General features: G+C 48.2%; 1 protein-coding gene across 2 annotated transcripts in view; it reads left to right on the top strand.

Moving 5' to 3' along the window:
* The window catches only part of ZFP64 (ZFP64 zinc finger protein), a 66,620-nt gene that overhangs the window by 31,584 nt on the left and 7,332 nt on the right, over positions 1-27,704 (top strand). The window contains exons 1-3 of one of the 2 annotated variants that reach the window (XM_084777923.1): positions 9,556-10,019; positions 19,575-19,724; positions 20,477-20,539. In XM_084777923.1, coding sequence (XP_084634049.1) covers positions 9,914-10,019; positions 19,575-19,724; positions 20,477-20,539 — 319 coding nt within the window. In that variant the 5' untranslated portion in view covers positions 9,556-9,913. Of the gene's footprint in view, positions 1-9,555; positions 10,020-19,574; positions 19,725-20,476; positions 20,540-27,704 lie in introns of those variants that run through there. The other variant, XM_084777922.1, reaches the window with a different exon arrangement.

Genomic DNA, 27,704 nt, shown 5'->3' on the forward strand with positions numbered 1-27,704 from the left:
CAAGAAGTTCAAGGTTAACCTCAACAATGTAGCAAGTTAAAGGCCAAGCCGGGCTACATAAGATGGGGCAGGGGAGTCACACTGGGGTAAAGGCAAAGTTCAGGTCCCCAAGAGAGCTTTGCCTTAGAGCTGGGTCTGTCTGTTCCCTTTGTTTTCCTGAATCCTTGATATCTGAGCACAATTCTTTTTTTGTTTTGTTTTGTTGGTTTTTTTGTTTTGTTTGTTTTTTGTTTTCCGAGACAGGATTTTTCCATGTAGCCTTGGCTGTCCTGGACTCCCTTTGTAGACCATGCTGGCCTGGAACTCACAGTGATCCACCTGCCTCTGCCTCCCGAGTGCTGGGATTAAAGGCGTGCACCACCACTGCCCGGCCTGCCCACAGTTCTTATTTCTTCACTGCCTCAGCTCTTTGTCAGAAATTCTCTTTTTTTCATATGGGCAAGAATAATGACTTACGTCATTCTGATTTAGGTTAAAAAAAAAATAGGAAGTGACAGCAGACGAGGTTAGAAATCTATCCGCCTACTTCAAACTCTCCAGCGCTCCCTCACATCCACGCCTGTAAACTTAACATGGTGCATCCTTCTCCTGAACAGCCAGCTACTTTGCTGTTCCAGTTTTAGGGAGTTTTTTGGAGGAACTGGGATCTGGGGCCTAAAGCCACATACCCTAGTTTTTAAGTAGTTCAAATTTGGGAAGGCATATTTTGGGTCTGCCCTAATGTTGACAGCTTGGAGTCTGAGGATGGGATGTGACCTGGAAAAATATGTGGGGTTTAGAATTATTTATTTTGTGTGCGTGTAAGTGGGGTGATTCCCACATGCCATAGCATCCAGTGGTGGTCAGAGCATAATTTGCAGGAGTCAGTTCTCTCCAGGTTGGGGAGAAATGCAACTCGAGTGTTCAAGCTTGGGAGCAAGTACTTTAACCTACTGAGCCGTCTTGTCAGCTCCAACTTTTATTTTTGTTTGGTTTTTATTTAGATTTTTTTTTTCTTAAATATATACTCTTTTTGTTTTGTTTCGTTTGTTTTTTTTTTGTTTGAGGAGGGCTTTTTGGTTTTTGGGTTTTGTTTTGTTTTGTTTCAAGAGACAGGGTTTCTCTGTATAGTTTTGGCCGTCCTGGAACTCCCTATGTAGACAGGCTAACCTCAAACTCCTGGTCTACCTGCCTCTGCCTGTTGAATGCTGGGATTAAAGGAATGTGCCACCCTCGCTGACTTTACTCGCTTTTATTTATGGTTTTTTGTCTGAGTAGCATGTGGATGCAGTGCCTGTGGAAACCAGTAGAGGGTGTTGGATCCCCTGAAACTAGAGTGTTGACGGCTTTGAGCCACAATGTGGTGTTGAGAACTAAACTGGGGTCCTCTGCAAGAACAGTAAGCACTCCCATCCACTGAGCCATCTCTCCAGCCTCCAAAATCTGTGGTTTTGCCCCCCAAACAGCGTTTCTCTTGTATCCTTGGGCTGTCCTGGACTTGCTTTGTAGACCAAGCTGTCCTCGAACTCACAGTGATCTGCCTGCCCCTGCCTCCCTAAACGCTGGGATTACTGGCATGCACCAGCTCAAATCTGTCTTCTCTACCAAAGTATTTCCTAGCTCGATGTATATGCCACTAAAATCAGTACAATTCACAATTATTTTTCTATTTTAAAATAGCCACAGAAAGCCCTATAGTGTATGGAGAGGAGGTGTTTATCACCCAGAGCCAGAATGTCCCTTCTATACATTTTCTCTTAATTTTTAAAAAATTTTATTTTATGTGTTTGTTTTGCCTATGTGTGTATTTAAGCACCGTGTGCGTGCAGTGCCCATGAAGGCCAGAAGAGGACATCAGATTCCCTGGGAGTTAGAACTGATCGTGAGCTGCCATGTGGGCGCTGGGAAACTGCACCCAGGTCCTCTGAAACAGCCGCCAGTGCTCTTAACTGCTGAGCCACCTCTCCAGCCAGACACATTTTTCTCTTAATATTTGGGGGAAACATTTTACAGCTGAGGCACCTGGGGCTCAGGAAGGTTAAGGGGGGCACAGCTCAGTGGTAAAGCCCGTCCCTAGAATGTGCAAGGTCCCGCATTCAATTCCTCCCAGCATCACACGTACATACTCACGCACACACACACTCAAGCATACAATTAAATTAAGTTTTCAAACCAGCCTAAGCCCTCGGTCTGCCTCTGTGTTAACTTTTTGGTCCTCGTGACCGCTCTTCTGCCATTGCTATCTGTCATGTTCCCTCTCCAGGAGTGATTAGGTCACCTTCCCAAACCTGGCAAGAGGCCTGCCTCGAGATACGTCTAGGGCTGAGCAGGGCATGAGTGGGCACCTTAGTCTATTGAGGAGCAGTAATAAAGTGCCAGAAGCCAGGTAGCTTACAGACCACAGAAAACCATCTCTTACAATCCTAGAGACCAGGATGGAGGCTGAAGCGCTGGGCAAGGATTGCCTTCTCACAGACACCATCTCCCCGCTTCCTCCTCACCTGCTATCTCTTATTTATTTACTCTAATTGGCATTTATTCCTTGAAAGTTCCATGCACATTTAAAATGTGCCTTGAACATCCCCACCCCATACCACACCACCACACCCCACCCCCGCCCCCTCACCCCCAACCCCCGTGGACTCTCCTTTAGAAGGACATGAATCCATCCAGTTGGGCCCCACCCTCATGACTTCTGAGTTTGAAGGACAACCAACATTGGGACCTCCACGGACAGGGGACAGAGGTGGGAGGGCAGTTTAATGATGTTGAGCCAAGCACTTGAAGCCCCTACTACCTGCTCCCACTCTGTCCCATGTCTCAGCTAAGAAAGCTCCTTGCTGGTCTCTTGGAGGCGGTGTTGTGTGGGGCAAGGGGTGGCTTTTGCGTTTCTTTACTTTTGAGGCAGGGTCTCAGGTAGCCCAGGTTGGCTTTGAATTCTCTATGTGGCCGGTTAGAACCCTGAGCTCATGATTCTCCCCAGGGACTGCATTTCCTGAGGGCTGAGGTCACAGCTGGAAAGCACCAGTCCCTGCACAGCTGAGGTGGCACCCAAGGGCTCTGTGTGCTGAGCAAGCGCGCTACCCGGTGAGCTACACCCCCAGCCCGAGCGGCCACTTTTAAAAGGCCTTTATTTATTTATGATGTGTGGGGGTGTGGGGTACATGCGTGCTACAGTATGAATGTGGAGATCAGGGGACACTTGTGTGGGGTTAGTTCCTCCTTCCACTATGGGTTTTCTGGGGCTTGGGAGGCAAAGGCTTAATTACAAAGCCCCTAACTATCTCACCAGCACACCCGCCCCCAACTATTTTCTTTTTCATTGAATAGAATATGAACTGATTTAAAAAAAAAAAAAACCATTTTAGAAGAGAGTGTAACATAATTCCTAGGAAGGTTGCGCGGGATCCGAGGACCAGCCATCACGTGCCAACATGACACTCTGGGGACCTTGTTTTAAAAACAGATTGTGACCTCGTACTGAGTAACTCAGGGAGCTGGTCCAGTCCAAATTCGGGGTATGGAGAAGCTTATACATAGACCAGGAAACCTGTGCCGGATAGTACATACACGCATTGCTCATAATTACCAAACTGGAGAGTGCCTTTGGCAAGGCAGGGAAGGGCTCACAGTGTGGTGAGTTCACACTGAGTTGTGGAGGGAGTGAAAACAGGCTGCCTGTGGCAACATGTCAGATTCCAGGGAAGGGAAAAACACTGAATGAAGGAGGCAAGACTGTGCAGCGTATCGTTTGTGTATGAAATTTGTAAGTAAAGCTTATTACGGAAAAAAATAAAAAATAAAAACAGAGGTGGTGGAAGAAGCTGGCCAAGGAGGGAAAAGCTGGATTTGTTGACTGCAAGAATGTGCCGCTCCTAAAGCTGGAAGGGATCTCAGAGGCAGTTTGGTTTTTGCTGTTTGTTTCGGGGTAGGGGTTGCCCTGAAATGACAGTTACCATTTTCACATGTAAACCAGATTCTATTGTTTGAATTTTTGAGGCATTTAGGGCCTGAAGAGATGGCTCTTACTTACGGAGGACCTGAGTTAATTCCTGGCATCCGTGGTGCTTCTCTCTATGGCCTGTAACCTCAGCCACAGGGGAGCCTGACACCTCCGGGCCTCCAGGGGAACCTGCATTTGTGTGCGCACACCCTACACAGATGTGCAGACATACACCCACAGTTAAAATAAATATTTTTCTAAAAAAAAATTTTAAAAATATCTTATGTGTATGGATGTTTTGCCTGTATGTGTGTTTGTGCACCACATGCATTCAGTGCCTACGGAGGACAGGACACACCTTACAACTGGAGTCACAGACAATGTGAGTAGCCAGGGGTTGCTGAGAATTGAACATGGGTTCTCTAGAAGAAGAGCCCATGCTCTTAACCACTAAGCCATCTCTCTGGCCGCTTTTTTTTTTTTAAGTTTTATTTATTATGTATACAGTATGCATCAGATCACATTATAGATGGTTGTGAGCCACCATGTGGTTGCTGGGAATTGAACTCAGGGCCTCTGGAAGAGCAGTCAGTGCTCCCAACCGCTGAGCCATTTCACCAGCCCTCTCCGGCCACTTTTACCTTTTAAAAATATATTTTTTTTAAAACTTAAAAGATTATAAAAAGATTTATGCCAGGCATGGTGGCACACGCCTTTAATCCCAGCACTCAGGAGGCAGAGGCAGGTGGATCGCTGTGTGTTCAAGGCCAGCCTGGTCTACAGAGTGAGTCCAGGACAGCCAAGGCTACACAGAGAAACCCTGTCTCAAAAAAGAAAAGATTTATACCAAGATGTCAGGCACTCAACCACAGTTCCACTGTGCTTTTTTTTTCCCCTGTCCTCATCTCCAGGGACAAGTCACAAGCCACCTTTCAGGTCTCTCCTGCATTTCAAAGTGTCTCTAAATGTGTGTGAAAAATCTCTGTTGTGCCTCCTGTGCTGTTGTGTATGATGGCGTGCATATGTACAATGCACAGCGTGTCAAGCACACGCTTCCTATCCTTTGCATCTTCCACTCGCTACATCCTGAAGCATTTTTCCCATATCTGTGAGCACAGAAATCCATCACTTTTGTGTTCTCACAGACACATATGGGTTGAAGCTGGTGTGAACATACGTGGGAATTCTGTAAGTCAGAAGAATAATATCACCCCATGCTTGCTTGCTTCAAGACTGTTTCCATGGCGAGCACTGTCTTCTCCAGTTAAGATGGACTGAGTTAGCTGGACAGTGGTGGCGCATGCCTTTAATCCCAGCACTCCGGGAGGCAGAGGCAGGAGGATCTCTGTGAGTTTGAGGCCAGTCTGGTCTACAAAGTGAGTCCAGGACAGCCAAGGCTACGCAGAGAAACCCTGTCTCGAAAAACTTTTAAAAAAAAAGAAGAAGAATTAGTGACATGTCAGTCACTGCCTCAGTAGCAGGCGTCGTCTGTGCTCCATATATATGCTTTATTCCTCCAGTCCCCTCACTGTGGCAGCATTGTCAATTCATTGATGAACAGTGGGAAACAAATGGCAACTTGCGAAAGATCACCCAGGGACTGGAGAGATAGATGGCTCAGGGGTAGGAGCATCTGTTCTGCAAGCCTGAGGGCCCAAGTTTGAATCCCCAGCACCCACAAAAAGAAGCCTATACCTGTAACCCCAACCTTGGGAGGTGAGACAGATTGGCCAAACAAAAAGAGCTTGTTTGTTTGTTTGTTTATTATTGGCTTGTTTGATTGTTGTTTGTTATTGCTTTATTGAGAGATCCTGTCTCAAGCCATGTCATGGGTGATAAAGAAAGAAAGACACTGGGGCATCCTGTTCTGGCTGCACATGTTCCTGAAAGGGCATGTGCACTTTACACTAATATGTGTGCAATACACACACACACACACACCACAGAGAGACCGGGAGAGTCTTCTCATAAATCAGAGGTGTGCTGTTTATCTCTTGACAAAATACTTGGATTTTGAAAATCCACAGGCTCCCGTCATTTCACTTTGACCTGCTGACAGTTCCAGTGAAAACGGCATGACTTTCTGAAGGAAGTGGGGTGCCTGGCAGCCTTTGAAGAGAAAGCTGGTGGGTCTATCTGGAATGAGGAAATAATTCCAGCAGTGGTCAGGAGCACAGAAATGCAGATCTGGGAAGGGGGGTTGTCACCTGTACATAAGGACACCCCCTCCCAAAGTGTGTTGGAACTCAGCAGCTATGTTCTCCCAACTGTGTAGGTGTCATCCCAAAACCTAAGTGGTTGGAAGTGACTTCCTCTTCCATTGAATTTGCAAAAGCCCCTGGTTATCAGGAGGGCTCAAAATGTATCCGTCTCCAGCTGGGCTCAGTGGGGAAGAGCACTCCCTGCACAAGCATGAAGACCTGAGTTCAGATGCAACCGCATGTGTAAAAACGAGCTTGGTCCATGCACAACTCTGTAACTGCAGCCTGTGGGAGAGGGGAGAGGGGAGACAGGGGTGGATCCCTGGGGCTTGCTGGCTGCTGGCCAAGCTCTAGGTCCAGTGAAGGCTCACTGTTGAATAAATAAGGCAGAGTGGCAGAGCAGGACACCTGATGTCCTCCTCCGGCCTCTGGACACACATGTGCAGACCATACCAACACACTCAAAAATCATCAGCTAGATTTAAGCAAACAAACAGTGATGTGGGACCTGGGTAAGCGGTAACAGCCATGGTTCCCGAGCGCAGGCCCTGTGGTTTGCTCTCCACAATTTTCAGTAATGATCTTTAAAACCAAATCATTAAAAGTTGGTAATGAACTTGGTAATAAACGTGGGAGCAGAACTTTGAACAAGTGTCAAGCAGGCTCGTAATCCCAGCACTGAACACTGAGGCTGCATGTTCCAAGACAGCATGGGATACATAGGGAGACCCTGTCAGAAAGAAAAAAGAGAGGAAAGCAGAGTGTGGGGAGGGGGGAGGAAGGAAGGCAGACAGACAGACAGACTGGCTAGAACTTTAAATAGGTACTTTGAAAAATAGTATAACCTAACTACTGGCTATGATGGCACGCACCTTTAAATGTTTTATTTATTATTTTTATTTTATGTATATGGGTGTTTCACCTCACGTGTCTGTGCACCCATTCCTGGTACCCAAGGAAGCCAGAAGATGTCATTGAATCCCTTGGAACTGGAGGTGCAGGTGGTTGTGAGCCATCAGCTAGTGCTGAGTATTAATCCCAGGTCCTCCGGAAGAGTGGCCAGTGCTCTTTTTTTTTTTTTTTCCGGCCAGTGCTCTTAACTGCTGAGCCAGCTCTCCAGCCCTGGTCATCCAGCATTACCTATACAAGCCTAAGTGAAAAGGCCACTAGGGAACCAAAGGGAACGTTAATCTTGTGAGGCAGAGGCCGACAGATCTCAGGGAGTACAATCAAGGGACGCCTCATCGAGATTGTAAGTTCCAGGTCAGCCAGAGCTAGTCGGTGAGACCCTGTCTCAATAGGTGAATAAATACTTATCAGTTCTCGCCCTTACATTGGTATAAAATATAATCTTTATTTTATTCTTTGTAGGAATCACATATGCAGGGAAAATACAAATTACCATGGTAATGAGCGACCATTTTCATCAGTACGGTTCCCAGACTTAAGACAGTTGGTAAAGCTGTATGTGGGAGATACTGTTAGGTCGCAGTCTCCTCCCCCTTGCTGGGATGGAGGGAGAATGATGTGCTCATTTTCACATCCTCTCTTCCGGCATCCTAATGTGGTACTTGCATTTACTCGGGACAAACGGGGACACTCTTGGGGGGGAAGGTCATGCATGCTGGCAGGCCAGCCCACACTAGCACAGGGTTAGCAGAAGCACAGCTGCCCAGGAGAGCAGAGAATAAATTATGGCATTTTTCACACCATGATTATCCTACATCCGTCAAAATGGATGAACAGCAGTTTGAGAGATCTATGCCCATCTTGATGGTGCACACCTCGAGAGGCAGAGGCAGGTGGATCTCTGCATTTGAGGCCAGCCTGGTCTACAGCAAGAGTTCTAGGCTACACCAAGAAATAATCCTGTCTCTAAAAACTTAAAACAACAGCCAAACAAACAAAAAGAATCTTATAATACGCAGTGAGAATGAAACTAGGATTCCTTTCTCTGTGTTAGCCTTGGCTGTCCTGGAACTTGCTTTGTAGACCAGGCTAGCCTTGAACTCACAAAGCTCTGCCTGCCTCTGCCTCCCAAGTGCTAGGACTAAAGGCGTGGACCACCATGCCCAGCCGCAGAGGTGATTTCTGTTCCCAGCTTCTCCTTGATCCTGAGATGGTCCTGGGAGACACTAACCAGACATGTGTGTGTGTTTTCAAATCTGTCTGTGTACAGGACAGGCGGATGAGATGGCTCCGCAGGTAAAAAAAAAAAAAAAAAAAAAAAAAAAGCATTCACTAGTCACCGGCCTACGACCAGAGTTGCGTTCCCACGACTCATATGGTGGAAGGAGAGAACTGACTCCCAAAGGAGGTTTTCCTCTGACCAATACACACACACACACACACACACACACACACACACACACACACACACACACTTGAGGGATCTGGCACTGGTCTGCCCCGCTACTAAGCCCTCAGAGACAGCCATCTTTTTCTAACGTATCACACCTGCCTTGATTTAAAAATACAGAGTCTCAGGTCCCCACCGCAAGAATTTGCCGCTGAGCACTGCTGGGTCGTTCTGAGCTGTGGCCACCACGTGACTCTCAGGTTTGGGCAGGCCTGGGGCACAGCCCTGTTTTAAGTAACTTCCCAGTGAAAAGGTAAACACCTTGGGGGGACGTAGGTGGCTTTCTCGATCATTGCTGGACGTCGTTCAGAAGGAGAGGTCCCTCTCGGGTCTCCGCAAGGTCCCAGCTAGTCTGAGCACGAAAAGTCAATTAACCACAAACCCCCAGGATGGGACCGCGCCTCAGTCACACAGTGGGTGCGGCCTGCGCCCTGGCTGGCCCCAAAGGCCTCTTCTGTGTGGTCCTAGACGTCCGTCCCGCTGGAACGGAGGGCAGAATAAAAAGAGTACAAGTTACAGGCCTCCCCTCCTGACTCCAGGACTTTCAGAATCTACTTTTTATTTTGTTATTGCGTGTGTGTGTGTGTGTGTGTGTGTGTGTGTGTGTGTGTGTGTGTGCCAGAGGACATCTTACAAGGATGAGTTCTTTCCTGCTGAGCTATCTCGCCAACCAAAACATACTTTTTTTTTACTGGCTGCAGGAAAAAAGAGTGCTCCCTGCAAACTGGAGACACCTTGTTCTCCTTAAATTGTATACTCGGATGTGCAGGTGAGAAGACGCGCCACAAGCCCAGGTCCTTCTCCACCTTCGCCTGCGAGTGAGAAAATCCCTGCGAGTTTTTGGGAGAAATCTCCCAGTACCGCGGGTCCCAGGCTGGACCAATTAAGAGGGAATATAAAAGCTCTCCAGCCCGCGTGGCAGTGGCCACGGCCTCACGTGGGAGCTCGTTAGAAATACAGACGTTCGGGCCCCACCCCAGACTCACCGAGTCAGAATCTGCATTTTAACGAGCTCCCCAGCGACTCGAGGAGCACATTAAAGTGGGAAGAGGGCTGGCGCTTCTGCAATTTTAATGAGCCAACGAATCACCTGGGATCTCGTTAAAATGCAGACAGGGTTTCTCCGACCTGAGCGTGCGCGCGCATCACCTGGGGAGCTTGTTAAAATGCAGATTCTGGTGTGGTGGGGCCGGGGTGGAGCCGGAGCTCGTGCGTGGGAGAGGGGTTCCCGGGACCCCTGAGGTCCTGGCTGCCGCCCAAGCGCCTGTCAGGACACTTGATAAATCGTTCTACTGGGCTGACGGGCGGCGGGGCCGGGACATGCGCGATTTGGCCGGTGAGGCGGGGTAGTGGGGTGCCTCTAAAGTCGGAAAACGCGCGCTGTTCAGGAGGCCACTCTTGGGGACTCGTCGGGAGCCTCATCTTCGCGCCATGTCGCGGCGTAAGCAGGCCAAACCCCAGCACCTGCGCTCTCAGCAGCCGCAGCCCGAGCTCAATGAGCCAGGCGGAGTGGCCCCCCGCGTAACAGCAGAGCCGGGTGAGTATCCGGGAACTCCAGGGACAGTGGCTCCGACTGTTCCCAGTTTCTCTAGTATACTCCTCACCCCGGAAACTGTGTAGGTGTTGGGTCTGGACGGGGGAAGGGGAGCATGTTATAGTGCTCGAAGCTTCGAGCAACAGTCCTGGGACTTGGAGCCTGCCTCTCAGATGTCCCCCCAACACTCCCCAGTCCCTGGACCTCCCATGGATGTCAGATCTAGAAATGGGGAGGTTGGAGTGCGTGCAATGGTAAGCAGCTTTCGGCCCCAGCCCAAAGATCTGAGGACAACTGCTCTAATGTCCCTGTCCGTGTGCCCCGGTAGGTGTCAGATGAAGGGAGGGGTACGTGGAACGGTGCGCGAAGCTTCCAGCTCAAGTCTGGGACCTGGAGACAGTTCCTCTGATGTCTCTGTCCCCGGAACCCCCGTAGGTGTCAGATCTGGTACCTGGGTGGGAGGTATGTATGATGGTGTGCAAAGCTTTCAGCTCCAGTCCGGAGACCCAGACCTGGGCGCTTCAGCGGGTCTTTGTGAATTACGCGTGCGTGTCAATTTCACCCTCCGCGGGAAAACTGACTCAGCCGCTACGCTCCAGGAAAGCTCTGAGAGCCGAGAATTCGCCTCCCACACTCGACAGAGGGATGCTTAGAGCCCAGAGGCTGTCTGTGGGGTGCCGGAACCCCCGAGTTTCGCACCTGGGCTCTTGCTTCACCCGCGTGTCGGTCAGGTGGACATCCTGGAAACACTTGCGCCTTTGTGAGTGATGTCAGGGAGGGACGAAGTAGGAGCCAAAGACAAGATAAACCAGCTCTTCTCCACCCAAAACGAGAGCAAGAGAAGTCCTTAGGGCCGGTGTGGAGTGGGTTTCAAGTGAGTTAGGCACCTCCCTGAGAGGGGACCTTCCAGGGACCTGAAGGATGTGTGAAGGGTGACTAGGGAACAGTGTTGTGAAGCAGAAACCAGTAGGAGGTTGGGATGCGGAGCCATAGGGGATGGGATCGGTGGAACCGCATTGTTGGAACTAGGAAACTCTGCTTCCCGCTCCCGCCTCCGCCCCCCACCCAAGTGGGGGCGAAGCTGGAAGCGAAGAAGTGACACCTCCCCTCCAAGTACCTTAGGTCGTGTGCCCCCTTCTCACTGGAGGAACCCCCATTTCTGAAGAGACTTTATATCTCTACCCATTCCTCAGTCACCCTCAAGGAACATGCCCCCAGGAAGGTTGGAGCTTGGCATTTCTAAGGCGCCTCCTCTTAGATTTTCTTTCGCTTAGGACTTTGTAGATTTCTCCTGTCCATGCTTTCTGGAGCTAGAGGATGGGAAGGGTGTTTGTTTGTTTTTCTTTTTTTTTTTTTCTTTTGTTTTTTCAAGACAGGGTTTCTCTGTGTAGCCTTGGCTGTCCTAGACTCACTCTGTAGACCAGGCTGGCCTTGAACTCACAAACTCACAGCAACCCACCTGCCTCTACCTCTCGAGTCCTGGGATTAAAGGTGTGTGGGCCACCACGCCCGGGGGGGGGGGCGGGCAGGATTTTTAAGTGGACTTTAGGCCCTTGTCCACGTGCACCTTGCCAGCAAGCAGGGGTGGGGAGTACTCTTTCCTTTCCTGCTCTTAAATTCCGTTTCCAAACCCCCCATCAACCTCTGGGAAGATTCTTCCGTGGCTCTGATGAGCCTATCTCCCGAGGCAGTGGACAGGGTAGTTTAAGGCTCTTCTAAAACACCTAGTAAGGGGTCTCATAAGCTACCCACTCTGAAGTCCAGGTGACATTGGCCTGCCACAGGCAAGGTGAGGTAGAGAGCCCTCTCTACTAGGGGTGGGAGGGGGAAGGGGAAACAGGAAGGAATTTCTGAATAACCCGCTGGGAGGTCAAAGCCCTGTGTGGGAAGCTGAGCTTCTATCCAACCCCCAGGGCTGTGTGCTCTAGGGAACCCAAGGTTCCCCATCCCAACCTCCCACTCAGGGGTGCTGGCTCCCAGCCATTCCTTCAGGAAATGCAGTCTGAAGACTGGTGGGTCTTCACCCGCTTCTCGTGGGTTTGCGTCACCCAATGAAGGACCCTTCTGTTCCCTCAAGGCCATTGTTAACTGCTCAGAGGCCTTAAAAATCTCCAGATTTGGGGAACCCAACCTTTTAGAGGGCTATAAGTCTGAGACCAGCCCAGTGTACATAAGGGGTTCCAGGCCAGCTAGGGTTGTATAGTGAGACCTTGTCTCAAAAATAAGTAATAAATTAAGCCGGGCGTGGTGGCGCATGCCTTTAATCCCAGCACTCGGGAGGCAGAGGCAGGTGGATCACTGTGAGTTCGAGGCCAGCCTGGACTACAAAGTGAGTCCAGGACAGTCAAGGCTACACAGAGAAACCCTGTCTCGAAAAACCAAAATAAATAAATAAATAAATAAGTAATAATATCTGGGTGACGGTGGCCCCAGCCTTTAATCCCAGCATTTGAAAGGCAGAGGCTCTCTTGAGTTTGAGGCCAGCCTGGTCTACAGAGTGAGTTCCAGGACAGCCAGGGCTACACAGAGAAACCCTGTTTAAAAAAATAAACAAATAAAGTATTAACATTTCCAATATTGGTAGACACCCATTACATTAGTAAAGTCACAAAAGTGACCTTAAACAACAGGGGACACCAGAGGCTTCATGGGGTACCAACTTAGTGTGCCAAGGGGGCCCACAATTCCAGGCTGGCTGCTCTCTCCCTCCCCCATCCCCGACCCCCCTGCCCCTTCTTTGTTGTCTCTTTTTAAAGTTTACATTGAAATGGGCTAACTTGTGCACAACGTTCTTCTATATGTAATGGTGAACTTGAACTACACTTGACCTCTGAGTTGAGTACTTGTTGAGTTCTGACTCAGGGCCACACAGCTAGAATGACAACCAGAACTTGTAACTCACTAGCAGGCCAACTGTTTATTGTCCAACACCTCATTTGGATTTGAGTTTTCAGTCCAACATAGCTAGCTACCCTGAAGTTAAAATTCTTTCTAATTGGTAGCCGGGTGTGGTGGCACGCGCCTTTAATCCCAGCACTCGGGAGGCAGAGGCCGGCAGATAGCTGTGAGTTTGAGGCCAGCCTAGCCTACAAAGAGAGTCCAGGACAGCCAGGGCTACACAGAGAAACCCTGTCTCGGAAAAAAAAAAATCTTCCGAATTGTATGGTTTTCCTTTTTTAATATGTGAATTGGTAAGGAGCTAAGATTTACTACTGCTTACCTCCTGCAGGCAGCAGATATGAGTGTGTGTTGGTCTGAATAATCTAGAAACATCCATTTCTCATCAAATACAAAGTATCAGGGTGTTGTCTGAGACCACCAGCAGCAGCTGGGGACTTGTTAGAAATGAGAAAATATCAGCAACTCTATCATAACCCTCCTGAGGATATAGTGTGTGTATATGTGTGGGGGTGGGGGAAGGGTGTCCATTTAAACCCAACATAACTCAATCACTAGGTCAACAGGGATAACAAAATGTATTGTAATCAAGTCACTACTGATTGATCAGGGCCACAGAACCGATTCGGGGAGCTGAACTAGGACCCTGGAAGGAAAATGTATTTAAAAGATGAAATCATAAAGCTAGGGGGAGCAAGGGAGGCGGGGGACAGTGCTGTAGCACTGTCCAATCATATTTTGTCGGGAGGGTTGAGCAAGGAAGTTTCCACCAATCAGGGAGAGGAGTAGGTTCCTGGGCCTGGGAACATGAACTTAGTTTGACCCTACCAGCAAGATGGAGAAGTTGTCCTTGAGATGTCTGGACTCAGACAAACTGTTTCCTTCCAAGCTGTCCCCAAGATGCCTAGACTCGGATAACTGTTTGAGCTATTGGGAAGTCCCCAGCTCCCCTAGGACCTAGGACCTTGAACTTAGTTATTCCCTGTGATTAAATGGAGTCTGAAAAAAATGGAATGGTAGAACTTAGACTAAGTTTCTTTTGCTTGTATAATTCTAGCGATGGGTCAGGCCTCCCGGGTAACAATCTCTCTAGGCAGCTACATGCTCCCAGTTTAGAGCCAGGGCCTGTATCCATCCAGATGCTCTGACGAGGTCTCAAGATGTTGACTTGCTCCTGACACTGAAAACCCTGGCAGTCCCCAGGATGATGAACGAACTGCCTGGGCACCTCTACGCATGAGTGAGGTCTTGTGTGTATGTGTAGAGGCCGAGGCTGGTCTCGAGTGTCCTCAGGACACTGCCTAACTTGTTTCTTTTTTTTGGTGTTTTTTTTTGGTGTTTTTGTGTGTGTATGTGTTGTGTTTGTTTGTTTGTTTGTTTGTTTTGAGACAGAGTTTCTCTGTGTGGCCTTGGCTGTCCTGGACTCACTTTGTAGACCAGGCTGGCCTCGAACGTAGAGATCCGCCTGCCTCTGCCTCCCGAGTGCTGGGATTAAAGGCGTGTGCCACCACGCCCGGCCTAACTTGTTTCTTAAGACAGGTTTTAAGGGTCTGTCCCTGCCTCCCCAGAGCTGAGATTAGAAGCATACACAGGCACACACACACAAGATTTGCCTTGTTGTCTTTTTGGTGGTTTTTGTTTTTTAACATTTCATTCATTGGGGCTGGAGAGATGGCTCAGTGGTTAAGATTTTATTCATTTTGCTTTCGGGGGTGGGGGTGGGGGTGGGCAGTGGTTCCCTGCATGTGTATCTGCATTGTGTGCTTAGAGTGCCCACATAGGCCAAAGGGGGGGGTATCAAATTGGAGCCCCTGGAACTGGAGTTACAGATAGTTGTCATATGGGTGCTGAGAGTCAAATCAGTGCTCTCTGGATGAACAGCCATTGCTCTTAACCACTGAGCCGTTTCCATTAGAGGATTGATATCTGCCCTGCCCCAGATTAACCAAGGCTATTTTAAAATATAACAAGTGTCTGTGTCTTGATTGATTGCTAGTGGGTTTTACTGAAGTAATAATAATTATAGGCTCGACAATAAACAATTACTAGGCCCATACAGGTAAATTTAAAAACAAGTGGCGCTTGACGTGGGGCAGTTATCCACGCTCTTAAAAATCATATTTTGTCATCGTCTGAAAGGGAGAATAGCTCCCAGAGAGCATCCATGGGCCAGAGTAAAGATGGCCACAGACACAGAGTAAAAATGGCTGGTTGGAGAGGCAGAACGAGGAGGCTGGCAGTCTTATAAACTGGCCTAGGGAATGGAGTTAACAGCCTAAAACAATAATAAAATAAAAACTGCTATGGTCCCTTTCCAAGGTGCCATGGCAGGAGGCTCCTGGATCTTTTTTGGCTTTGTTTTGGTGTTTATGAATTTGTTTGCAATGGGCTTAGTCATAGTCACACTTCTCCTTAACCTCTCTAAAAAAAAGTTCAGGAAGAAAGAAAAGGGTTCCAAGGAGAGAGAGGGAGAAGAAGGCTACCATGGGTTAGGTGGAAGAAAAGCATGTGGCCGGCATGGATGGGGATTTGGCCCAGATGAAGAACATGAGCAAGTATTTGGGATTATGGATGGGAGGTAGCTTGATAGAAGTTACTAGAAGCAGATGGCATGGGATTGGGACAGGTAGTTTAGAGAACTGATATTTGCCCTGCCCCGGGTTAACTAAGACTATTTTAAAATATGACAAGTGTCTGTGTCTTGATTGATTTCTATTGGGTTTTACTGAAGTAATAATAATTATAGGCCTGATAATAAACAATTACCAGGCCTATACAGGTAAATTTAAAAATAACAGTGTCAAGTTGGAGCCCCTGGAACTGGAGTTACAGGTAGTTAGTTGTCACGTGGGTGCTGAGAATCAAATCCGTGTTCTCTGGATGAACAGCCATTGCTCTCAACCACTGAGCCGTCTCCCTGGAGCCCTAATTGGTTATTTTTAATTTGTATGTAGGTGCGTACATGTGAGTGTAGGTGCCCAGTGCGGCCAGAGGTACCAGACACTCTGGAACTGGAGTTACAGGTGTTTGTGAACTGCCTGATCCTGGGAATTGAACTCAGGTCCTCTGCAAGAGCAGTGCCTGTTCTTAACCACCGAGCTACCACTCCAACCCCCTCCAACTTTTTTATTTATTTGTTTGTTCATTTAAAGCAGTTCCTGGGGATTGAACTCAGGACCTCATTTTACATGATAAGCATTTTACTGACTCAGCTCTTTCTCCAGGCCCCATAATTTTTTTTTTTAAGATTTGTTTATCTGATTTTATGTATATGAGTGACTGCCCCCAGTGTCTGTGTGCCACATTCGTGCCTGGTACCCTCAGAGGTCAGAGGAGCACACTGATTCTCTGGGAATGGAGTTACAGACAGTTGTTAGGCACCACGCGGATGCTAGGAACAGAACCCAGCATCTTCCTCAAGAGTTAAGAATGCCCTTAACTGCTGGGCCAACTCTCCAGTTTCCATGTGGTCTTTTTTGAGGCAGGAGGATCTCACCCCATTCCTCAGGCTAGCCCCTGCACCAGTAGCAGGCACTGGCTTGCATCTGTAATCCCAGCCCTGGGAGACTGAGACAGGAGGATCCCTGGGGCTCGCTGGCCAGCCAGTCTAGCTAAACTGGTGAGCTCCAGTTCAGTTGGAGACCCTGTCTCAAAGAAATAAGCCAGTGAATGACTGCAGAAGACACAGCCATCAACCTCCGGCTTTCACACGAACACATACACATATGTGCTTGCACACAAAACCATGTTGGTTCCTCCACGCTGTGCTGCACTAGGGAGAGTTACCCCCCAAGTTACCTGCGACCCACTGCTCAGTTTCTACAGGTCCCTGCTCAGGGCCAACCCCGTTTGTCCTCCACACAAACGCTTTTCCCTTCTTTAATCATGTTTGGACCAAATTACGGTACTGTTTGGTTCTGCAAACATGTCAGCATTTGTCCCTAAAGCAGGAAGGTGTTTTAAATCTCTTCTTCATTTTCATCCAGGCGCCCCGCCCTTAATCTAAAACCCATCCGTCAGCACGGAATGTTTCGCCATTTCAGGTGGCTTTTGCAGCATGTTTGATTCAGGACCAGATAAGGCCCCCATGGGTCAGGCCTCAGCTTGTGGTCATCTCCGCTGCTCTCTCCATCTCCCTCCTCTCAAGCGATTTGTTGAAATGTCTTATCCCGGAGAGCACAACGCCTCAAGGGTGGCGTGCAACCCAGGGTTGAGGTTGAACTGAAGCCAAGCAGCTCAGCTGCAAAGCGAGCCTAAGCGCGATGCAGAACTGCTTCTTGGGCTGGCGCGATGGGTGCATAAGGCCAGGTGCAGCCAAGCCTGATGGTCCTAGTTCAACCCTCAGAACCCACTCAGTGGAAGGAGACATCCCACAAGTTACCTTCCGACTTACGAATGAGTGTGTAAACCCCATGTATGCACACACACAAAATAAATATAAAATAATAGTAGTAATAATAAAGCAGCTTGGGGCCACCAGTGTTCTGTGTACCTAATAAGAATTCTGGGGCTTTTTTTTTAAATTCCATTTTCTTATAATTTTTGTTTATTATTTATTACAAAAATACTAACCAGTGGTGAATAGGCCTTTTTTTTTTTTTTTTGAGACAGAGTTTCTCTGTGTAGCCTTGGCTGTCCTAGACTCCCTTTGTAGACCAGGCTGGCCTCGAACTCACAGTGATCCGCCCGACTCTGCCTCTCGAGTGCTGGGATTAAAGGCGTGCGCCACCACACCTGGCTGAATAGGCTTTTCAAGACAGGGTTTCTCTGTGTAGCCCTGGCTGTCCTAGAACTCACTCTGTAGACCAGGCTGGCCTTGAACACAGAGATCCACCTGCCTCTGCCTCCCAGAGGATTAAAGGTGTGTGTCACCACCACCCAGCTAGGAAGCTGTTTTAAAAACTACACGCCTAGGGGAGGCAGAGACAGGCAGATCTGTGACTTTGAGGTCAGTCTGGTCTACAAAGTGAGTTTTCAGACAGCAGCCAGTGCTATATAGTGCCACCCTATCTAGAAAGAAAAGAAAACAACTACATCTTTAGCAGCTAGAAAGGTGGCTCGATGCTGAGGAACACTTGCTGCTCTCGCACGGCACCTGGGGTCAGTTCCTAACGCCTGTGTGGTGGCTCATAGCTGTTTATAAGTCCAGTTCCGGGAGATCGCGGTGCACATGCATACATGTAAGCTAAACACCCAGACACATACCCAGACACATAAAGTGAAAATGGCCTATCTTTTAAGAAATACATCTTAAGAGGAGAAAGCCAAGCTCCGTCTTTGAGGGCTGGTGGAGCATGGCTGGAGTCATATCATTAGGGAAGCAGAGGCAGAAGGATTCACTACAGTTTCAAGACCAGTCAGATCTAGGCTGTTTGGAGCTAAGACTGCATACATAGTGAGAGCCTGTCTCCAGACAAACCCGATGTTAGATCCTAGCGGTATTTGAGAAGCGCCCTGCTGGCTGGGAATTTCTCTAGAGGCGTTGTCACAGCCATTTGTTTGTTTGTTTGTTTGTTCTTGGAAACAGGTTTGGGAGGGGTTGTTTGTTTTAGGTTTTAGTTGTTGGGTTTTAGGGGTTTGATTTCTTTCTCTTTTTTTTCTTTTTTTCTTTTTTCTTTTCTTTTCTTTTTTTCTTTCTTTTTTTTCCTTTGGTTTGGTTTTGGGGACACACACACACACACACACACACACACACACACACTGCTCTGGCTGCATGTACACCTGCACACACACACACACACACACACACACACACACACACACACACACACACACACACATTGCTCTGGCTGCATGTACACCTGCAGGCCAGAAGAGGGCATCAGATTGCATTATAGATGGTTTTGAGCCACCATATGGTTCCAGGGAATTGAACTCTGGACCTCTGGAAGAGCAATCAGTACTCTTAACCTCTGAGCCATCTCTCCAGCCCTGGTTTTGGGTTTTGAGACAGGGGTTTCTCTGTGTAGCTCTGGTTGCCCTGGCCTCCAATAAGAGATTTGCCTGCATCTGCCTCCTGAGTGCTAGGATTGAAGGCATGCATCAACCACTGCCTGGTGGAAATAGGCTCTTGTGTAGTCAAGGCTAGCCTTGGGTTCACTATGTAGCCAAGGCTAGCCTTGGATATACTATACAGCCAGGGATGACTATGACTTTCTTCCCGCCTGCACCACCAGGCCTGGTTTGTGTAATGGCAGGGATTAGCTCCAGGGCTTTCTACATGCTAGGTAAGCACTCTACCAACTGAGTAGGTTAAGGATTTTTTTTTTCCAAGACAAGGTTTCTCTGTGTAGCCTTGGCTGTCCTGGGCTCACCTCGCCCAGATGATTCATCTTATTTTAATATGTATACGTGTAGCTATGTGTCTGTGTGTATGAGCATGGGTGTGCAAGTGTCTGTGGAGGCCAGAGAGTTCATCGGATTCCCTCAGGCTGGACAGGCAGTGTAAGCAGCCGGACCTGCGCTGAGAGGTCCAACTCCAGTTTGCTGCGAGATCATCAAGAGCCATCTCTCTAGTCCCTGCTTTTTGTATTATAAAGTACTTTTTGGGAAACTGGTGAAATATACAAGAAGGTCAAAGGTAGTCAGTCTATTCTCAGACTCTTCTTGACAGCTGTAGCTGAGCAATCAAGCCAAACTTCCTTCCTGTCTCCATTTCAGCCTCGGTGCAAGATCATGATGTTCCAAACCCAGCAGGCCTCTCTGCTGAAGACAGTGATGCCCAGCAGACCCCTGCAGGCGCCCCGGCCTCCGAAGCAAAGGAGCAGACTGCCACCCTCGGAGAAAGGGTCTTTAGCTGCTGCTATCCAGGTAAAGGGTCAAACCCAGTGGAAAGAAGCCCTTCCCTGCCTAGCACTGATGCAGGGTCTACAGCAAATTCAAATTATGCTCCAAGGTCACTCACACGGCCTGGGGGGTGGGGGCGGGGCGGTTCTGTGAGTCCTGCAATGGCAGAGCTCCAGGAGAGACTATAATTGAGTTTGCAGCTGCTCCTTGACTCAGTGTGGAATCAATAGTGTCTCCATAAAACCATTTTCAGTTGAAACAGCGCTGAGTGAAAAGTGCAGGAGACATGGGTATGGTGGTACACATCTAGGATCCCAGTGCTCAGGAGGCTGAGGCAGGAGAATTACTGCAAGTTTGAGGACAGCCTGGTGTGTGTAGTGAGTTCCAGCCTAGCCAGATGAAGGGAGGGAGGGAAGGAAGGAAGGAAACGCATGAAGGCTGAGGACTTGTCTCAGTGGCACGGCGATCACCAAGGATGCCAAAGGTGCTGGCTGTCATCCCTAGAACTCTGCCAGACAGAAGGAAAATGGAAACTGCACTTGATACCCCTTGGCCCAAACGTCCTAGGCCACCTTTCTCTAAGCCGCCTGCAGGACACTAGCCTTAGACTACGAGATCAGAGCCACGTACCACGATGCCTGTTTTGTGATGGGGTGTTGGTGGATGTTGTCATCTGGTGACGGTTGGAGATGAAGGCTCGGGTGGGCTTCCATCAAAGTCTGCCGTGGCGATTCGGGGACGGGGCATCTTAAGAGACAGCTTTCCTTCTCTTCTAGGTTGTCGCTTCAAAACCGTCCACGGCATGAAGGATTTGGACCGACATCTCAGAATCCACACAGGCATGTATCCGTTCACTTAGCAGTTGAGGACAAACACAAGGAAGTGGGTTGAGTTAAGGGCCGGGTACCCAGGAGCGAGCTAGCGAGCGAGTGACAGACAGAGACAGAGAGACAGAGAGACAGAGAGAGAGAGTCTCTCTGCCTGGTGGTGGGAGGAGGAAGAAAAGGGGGGAATGTAAGAGTGGCCTTGGCAAAGCTCAGGCTGCTGCCTCAAGATGTCTCTGGTCAGCCAATCACAAAGGATAGAAGAGAGGTGCTGAAACAAATGAGGGTCTGTGTTATAATATTTGATAAAGGCCACGCTGCAACATGTCTGCTGTAAGGAGGGTTATTTAGGGGGAGGGGGAGGGGAGAGGAATTAGGGCCCGGAAAGGGGGTAGAGGATGAGTGAACATGTGGACAGGCAGACAGACAGATGGGGACAGAGCCATGAGCACAGAGAAAGAGAGAGAGAGAAAGACAGAGGCAGAGAGAACCAAGAGAGATCAGGAAGCAGAAGAGGCTGTTGGGTCTTTTTATCTAGCACACACCTGGGGCACACCTGGGGCACACCTGGCTGCAGCCGCAGGTGATGATGTCAGAGGTTGCTGGGACCCTAGAGGCCCACTAGCGGGGTTGCCTGTAAACTAGTGTTCCTCCCCTTTTGTTTTGAAAATGAGGAACTAGGAAGGGGCGGTAAGTCGGAAATAAGAGCATTGTGTTTAAAAAGGGCTGCTTCCTGCTGACTTGGGGGGTGACCACCTCTTTGGGGACCCTGAGAGAATGGGGGTGGGGGTAGGTGAAGTCCTGGGAAAGCCAGCTGTTTTGCTGCTGTCCGGGTCTGTGAGAACATCTGCAGCTAGGAAGGAAAGTGCCGGCCCAGCTGATGCAATCTACAAGGTTGGACTGAGCACCTGCGGGTGGCTGCTTCCGTGCTGTCCTGCATGTAGGAAACACCTGGACCTGACAGGACACTGGAACATATTTATGGGTAGAAGACAAAGTTAAGTGGGTTAGGGAGAAGATTCTTTTTAGGTATACATTTGAAACTTTTGGACCCATGGTTTTGCTTGTTGGGGGAAGACAGTCCCAACGCCTTCTGAAAGGGGTGATGGGGGAAACTTAGGCTGTTGATTGGCTGCCCTTATCTGGAGTCCGTTTGACCTGAGAAGTGGATTCAGGTGGGTCCTATAGCTTACAAGAATCCTTTTTAAGTTTACAAAGTTTTAAACATGTTAGTGTCATCATTATTTGCAATCTGCAGTGAAATACACATTGTAAAAAAAAAAAAAGAAAAAGGCAGTAGACACAACTTTTTTGGGTTAACAGCATGAACATTCTTTGAGGTGAGCTCAGGAAAGGCAGATGCCTACCGTGAAGTAGAAGGGGCCAAAGCTCACTTGGTCTTGATTTTCAGTATTTTTTCAGAAGACTGGATGTATATAAATCTAGAACAATGAGAAACATTTTTAAAATCTATACTTAAAAGACAAACCAAAGGAATTTTAAAATCTTAAGCTTGGAACTGTGATTGTGGATCATATAGTGGAATGGGTTTTTGTTTTTGTTGTTATTGTTGTTTTTTAATGTATTTGTTTTACGCATGAGTGTTCTAGCTGCATGTGCCCTGCAGGCCAGAAGAGGGCACCAGATCTCATTATTAGATGCTTGTGAGCCACCACGTAGCTGCTGGGAATTGAACTCAAGACCGCTGGAAGAGCAGCTAGTGCTCTTAACCACTGAACCATCTCTCCAGCCCATTGGGGTTTTGTTTTGTTCTTTTGGCTTTTTTACTAGAGTTAAATTAATAAGTCAGCACTCCAGTGATTAATGTCAACTCTCTGAAGAATAAAAGACTACATCTGAGACCTGTTTCTTGAGCTTGGTAACAAGCTCTAGACCTTGCAGTAGCATCTCTAAGATGACTGAGAAGGCATCTGAAGCCTGTTTACCTTTAGCACGAGGTCTGTGAGCAAGGCAAACCTTGTTTCCTTTTAAATAAGAGATCTAGTAGTTAGTAGTTTTAGCCAATATAGTGGATTACCTTGGATTGGAGTAAAGAGCTAACTGTTCTCTATATATCAAGCTACCATTGGCTTAGCCATTAATGTGATCAGAGAAGAATAAATTGTAGCCTAAATAAATCTATGTATCAATCAAAATGACAGATATGGGGCTAGAGAGATGGCTCAAAGGTTAAGGGCACTGGCTGCTCTTCCAGAGGTCCTGAGTTCAAATCCCAGCAACCACATGATGGCTCACAGCCATCTATAATGAGATCTGGCTCCCTCTTCTGGCCCGCAGGTGTACATGCAGGCAGAGCACTGTAAACATAATAAATAAATATTTTTTAAATGACAGAGATGACCAGTCAGTCCATAGTTCACAACCTAGACAGTTGTCCCAGGCTCCTGGGGTCTCCTTGTCAACACAGGCAGAAACATTCTGGCCATCAGGCACGGAAGATGAGAGGCTTTTTCTGTGGAAGAAGAACTTGGGAGAGACTGACCTCACCTTGTTTTCAGCAGTTTGAGAAAATAACTCTCCAGGTTTCCAGATTTTCCACAGTTCAGGCTGAGCCCTAGCAGTGGGCAAGGTATTGGGGGCAGCCTGGCCCAGTGATTAGCATACCATGATCCAGGCTTGAAGTCATCTGTCATTGTGCCTAAATCTTCTCCGAGACCTTGGGAGTTACTGTTAGGACTTAAGAGTCTCTGTCTGTCATAATAGGCTTAAACATATTTAATGCCATATTCAGTAGCTCTCAGACAGGCTTGAGGGTTAGCATATCTGAGTTAATCTTGTCTGTCTTTAGGTGTCTAAACCACACCTTATAAACATAAAACAGAATGTTATGATCTATATATAATTGTGTCATATTCTTCAGATAAGCATTTGAGGACCAGGTCTATCTCAAGTAGATCTAAATAGACAAACTTAGCTTGTTTCTAGTTACTTTCTGTTTAATTCTGAAAACCTGTACAGGATGCTAAATAAACTTAATCCTGTAATTGACTGTATCAGTTCTCAGCATGACTCAAATCTATTTTTGGACATGTTAAAGGATTTGACCATTTTAAGATGACTATTGAGTTGCTTTTTTTTTTTTTAATCATTAAAGACTAGGACTTTAGGTTTCTTCCCTGTTAGGTTGGAACCTTAAAAATCATAAGCACAGTTCATAAGGAGACTGGGAACTTGACCTTTTTATGGTGTACCACTATAAAGCACAACAGTGTTCCGTATGATTTAGTTTATAAAAAGTCTATAGCTTATTATAGATTAGTAACATTAGCAAAAACATATTTTAAGGCAGTGACTTTTATCCTTTATTTTTATTTTTATTTTTTTTCCGAGACAGAGTTTCTTTGTATAGCCTTGGCTGTCCTGGACTCCCTTTGTAGACCAGGCTAGCCTTGAACTCACAGCAATTCACCTGCCTCTGCCTCTGGAGTGCTGGGTTTAAAAGTGTGCACCACCACACTGGCTTTATATTTTTTTTTCCTTTGAGAGTGAAACCAAGTTTGGAGCAGAAAAAAAGGCATAAAGAAAAGAGAGTTTTTCATGATCCCCCCTATGGATTGTGCCGTATGACGAGGCAATTTAGAAGCTAGGTGTCTCCAAAAAGATTGGAGGTACAAATGGGAGCATTGTTCCCATGGCTGAAGAGAGAAGTAAGCCACAGCCCTGAACCTCAGGTATCCCTGAAGGCATGGGGGGGGCTAGAGACAAGTGTCAGGTTGGCGCAACTGTTCCAGTGGGTCGTCATGCGCTGGTCAGAGACCCTACAGCAAATTTGCCCAACAGGCATGGCTCACCTAGTACTAGGATTTTCGACATTTGAGAAAGGGGTGGGGATGGGAGAGAGAGAGATTGAGAGAGTGAGTGAGAGAGAGAGATATTGAGAGAGAGCGAGAGAGCGAGAGAGAGAGAGAGAGAGAGAGAGAGAGAGAGAGAGAGAGAGAGAGAGAGAGAATTGCCGAGACCATACTGGTAGAAGAGAAAAATCTCACCCAGGGAAAGGATTCAGAAAAGCATTTAACTCACCAATTGCTGGTATTGGTTGACGCACCTAGCAGTCACAGCACCAACGTCATCATATTTGACAAAGGCTATGCTGCAATGTGCCTGCTATAAGGCGGGTTATTTGGGGGGGGAGGGGAAGGGGCCAGGAATTAGGGCCTGGAGAAGGGGTAGAGGGTGATTGAACATGTGGACAGGCAGGCAGACAGACAGGGACAGAGCCATGAGGATAGAAAAAAGAAAGAAATAGAAACAGAAAGAGAGTAAGAGGCTGGTGGGTCCCTTTAACCCAACACACACCCGGCAGTGGCAGCAGGTGATGATGTCAGAGATTGTTGGGACTAGACGTAGGCTAACAGGGCTGCCTGTATGCTCTTAGTCTGGGTCTGACTTACTGGCATGCCTAACCTTTTGACCACATGCTCTGATTAGAGGGTAGAAAGGCCTCAGAATATTTTGTTGCTCCGTGTTCATACCTATCCCCTGCTATATGATGGAGGGCCCCGGCTGACCACCCCTGTCTCTGAAACTCAGCTTCCGCCCAAGTACTCCCCAACCACTGCCACGCCCCTTTGTCTAGCTGTCCTCTGCGGCTGATGTGCCTACACAGTGATGGAGCTGAGGGCAAAGAGTGGTACCCCAAAGTCTGAAACAGCCTAGCTCATTAAAGTATAAACCCTCTAAGTGCCTGTCTGGGCCAGAAAGTTGTTTCGTTTGCTGCTAATGGAACCAAGTTGAGTCGCTTAAGTTGTTGGTGGCCCTGCAAACAAACAGCCAGATCCGAGTGAGGTGAGCAAGCTCTTGGTCAAAAACTTCCAGAGTCTGACCAAGGGGTTTATTTTCCCTAATCCATTCAAACATGGTAAGACTTTGGAGGAAGTCTCCGAGTGACAGTTATCACAACCAAAACTCCCTTGCAAAGTGCGGTGACCCTTAACATACGAGTGAGTTCCAGCCAGGCGTGGTGGCTCACCCCTTTAATCCCAGCACTCGGGAGGCAGAGGCAGGTGGATCCCTGTGAGTTTGAGGCCAGCCTGGTCTACAAAGCGAGTCCAGGACAGCCAAAGCCATGCAGAGAGACCCTGTCGTAAAACAAAAACAAAAACAAAAAAAGAATGAGTTCCACTGACAGATAAACAGTACCCAGGGATCTGGGCCAAGGGAGGAAAGGTTTGTAATAAACATAAGGGTAGAGTCTATTGATGGAGAATGCAAAGTACATAGGGCCTTTATCAGAGGAAGGCTTCTTTCTGTTCATAGGATTAGGGCCTGCACAATGATTGTTTGGGGGGATCTTGGGGGATTCAGGTGAAGACTGGCCCCATACAATGGCAAAAGATCACCAGGTTTTAGACAAGATCCGCTCCAGCCTGCTGGGTGACCAGGTGCCAGTCTTTTTTTTTTTTTTTTGAGACAGGGTCTCTCTGTGTTAGCCTTGGCTGTCCTGGACTTGCTTTGTAGACCAGTCTGGCCTCGAACTCACAGGGATCCGCCTGCCTCTGCCTCCCGAGTGCTGGGATTAAAGGTGTGCGCCACCATGCCCGGCAGTTCTGGTTTTTCTAATGCTTTCTGTAAACTGTGCCTCCTACATTAAATATAATCCCATTATTTCCTGCATAGTTTTATAGACTCTGCCATCTCTGGGACCAAAGCTGTTGAACCCCCTTCAGTGAAAAGCAAGATTGGGGTGAGGGATCCCTACTGCATTTCTCCCTCTGCCCGTCGCCCAGGAGCAGCGCCCCTTCTGGTCTAGTGAAATGAGTGGAGATTTAGTGGTGTTCCCATAGCATCCGGAGGGGTTAAGGCATAGAGCTCCGGAGATGGTTGGCCAACTGCCCAGTGCAACCTTGGAGCTACATACAGCATTGCGATCCCAGAGCCTTCTGGACCTCTGATAGCTTCTGGGCTGATGGGCAGGAAGCTGAGCCAAAGGATGAAGGAAGGTCGGCCTCCTCCTTTTTAGTGAGGAAGATCGGTCCTCCGCAGATGAGGCAGCCAGGCATCCCTGGAAACATGCAGGGGTGGGTGGGGACGAGGAAATGCTGCCAAGACGGAGGCCAACTCCGGGCCACTAAAGTATCCTGAGGATAGTTTGAGCACTCATCCTTAGCTGTTGGGGCGCGGGAGGGGGGCGGGGGGGGGGGGAGGGAACGCGCGAGGGTTGCCACTGCTGCCATCTAGTGGGCAGAAGAAAACTACACCCAAAATCCATTGGCCCCGGTGTTCTTTGCACCAAGGGTGACTTACAGAAGTGGACACTCTGCGGATGTTTAACTGCTTGATACAAGCACGCTGAGAATACAGGAAGCTGGAGAAGGTCCCATCCTTGGCTTAGAAAGGTAGGGCTGATTTCCTTGAGTTCACGGCATCAGGTTTTGCGCTTGGCATCTCTTAGCTGACAGAAAGTAAAAAGGGCATGGTGGTGGACTTCCATAGCCGAGCGCTCCAGAGGCTGAAGTAGAAGAAATCAAGAGTTAAAAGCCATGCCTTTAATCCCAGCACTTGGGAGGCAGAGACAGGCAGATCAGTGTAAGTTTGAGGCCAACCTGGTCTATAAAGTGAGTCTAGCACAGCCAGGGTGAAACAGAGAAACCTTGTCTCAAAAACAAACAAGCAAACAAAAAAACCAAAAACCTCCCCCACCAAAGAAAAACAAAACAAAGCAAAAAAAAAAAAAAAAATAGAAAGAAAAAAAAAGTTAAAGGTCACCCAGGCAGGTAGTTCATGCCTGTAATCTCAGCAGAGGCAGGTGAATCTCTGTGAGTTCAAGACCAGCCTGATCTATATACTGAGTCCAGGACAGCCAAGGCTATACAGGGAAACCCTGTCTTAAGGGAGGAGGGAAGAGTTAAAGGCCTCAACCAGACAGTGGTGGCACACGCCTTTAAACTCAACCCTCAGGAGGCAGAGGCAGGAGGATCTCTGCATTCAAGGCCAGCCTGGTCTACAGAGCGAGTTCTAGGCTAGCCAGGGCTACACAGAAAGACCTTGTCTCAGAAGGGAAAGAGAAAAAGAGTTCAAGGCCTCAACTACAGTAAGAATTTGAGGACAGCCTGGTCTGCTGGAGATCCTGCAGAGGGGGGAATTGGGGTGAGGGGGAGGGAGGGAGAGGGGCGAGCTTTGCAAGTGAAGGCACCTGCCACCAAGCTGATGACATGATGGA

Source organism: Acomys minous, assembly GCF_964271855.1.
Source record: "Acomys minous genome assembly, chromosome: 3".
NCBI lineage: Eukaryota > Metazoa > Chordata > Mammalia > Rodentia > Muridae > Acomys > Acomys minous.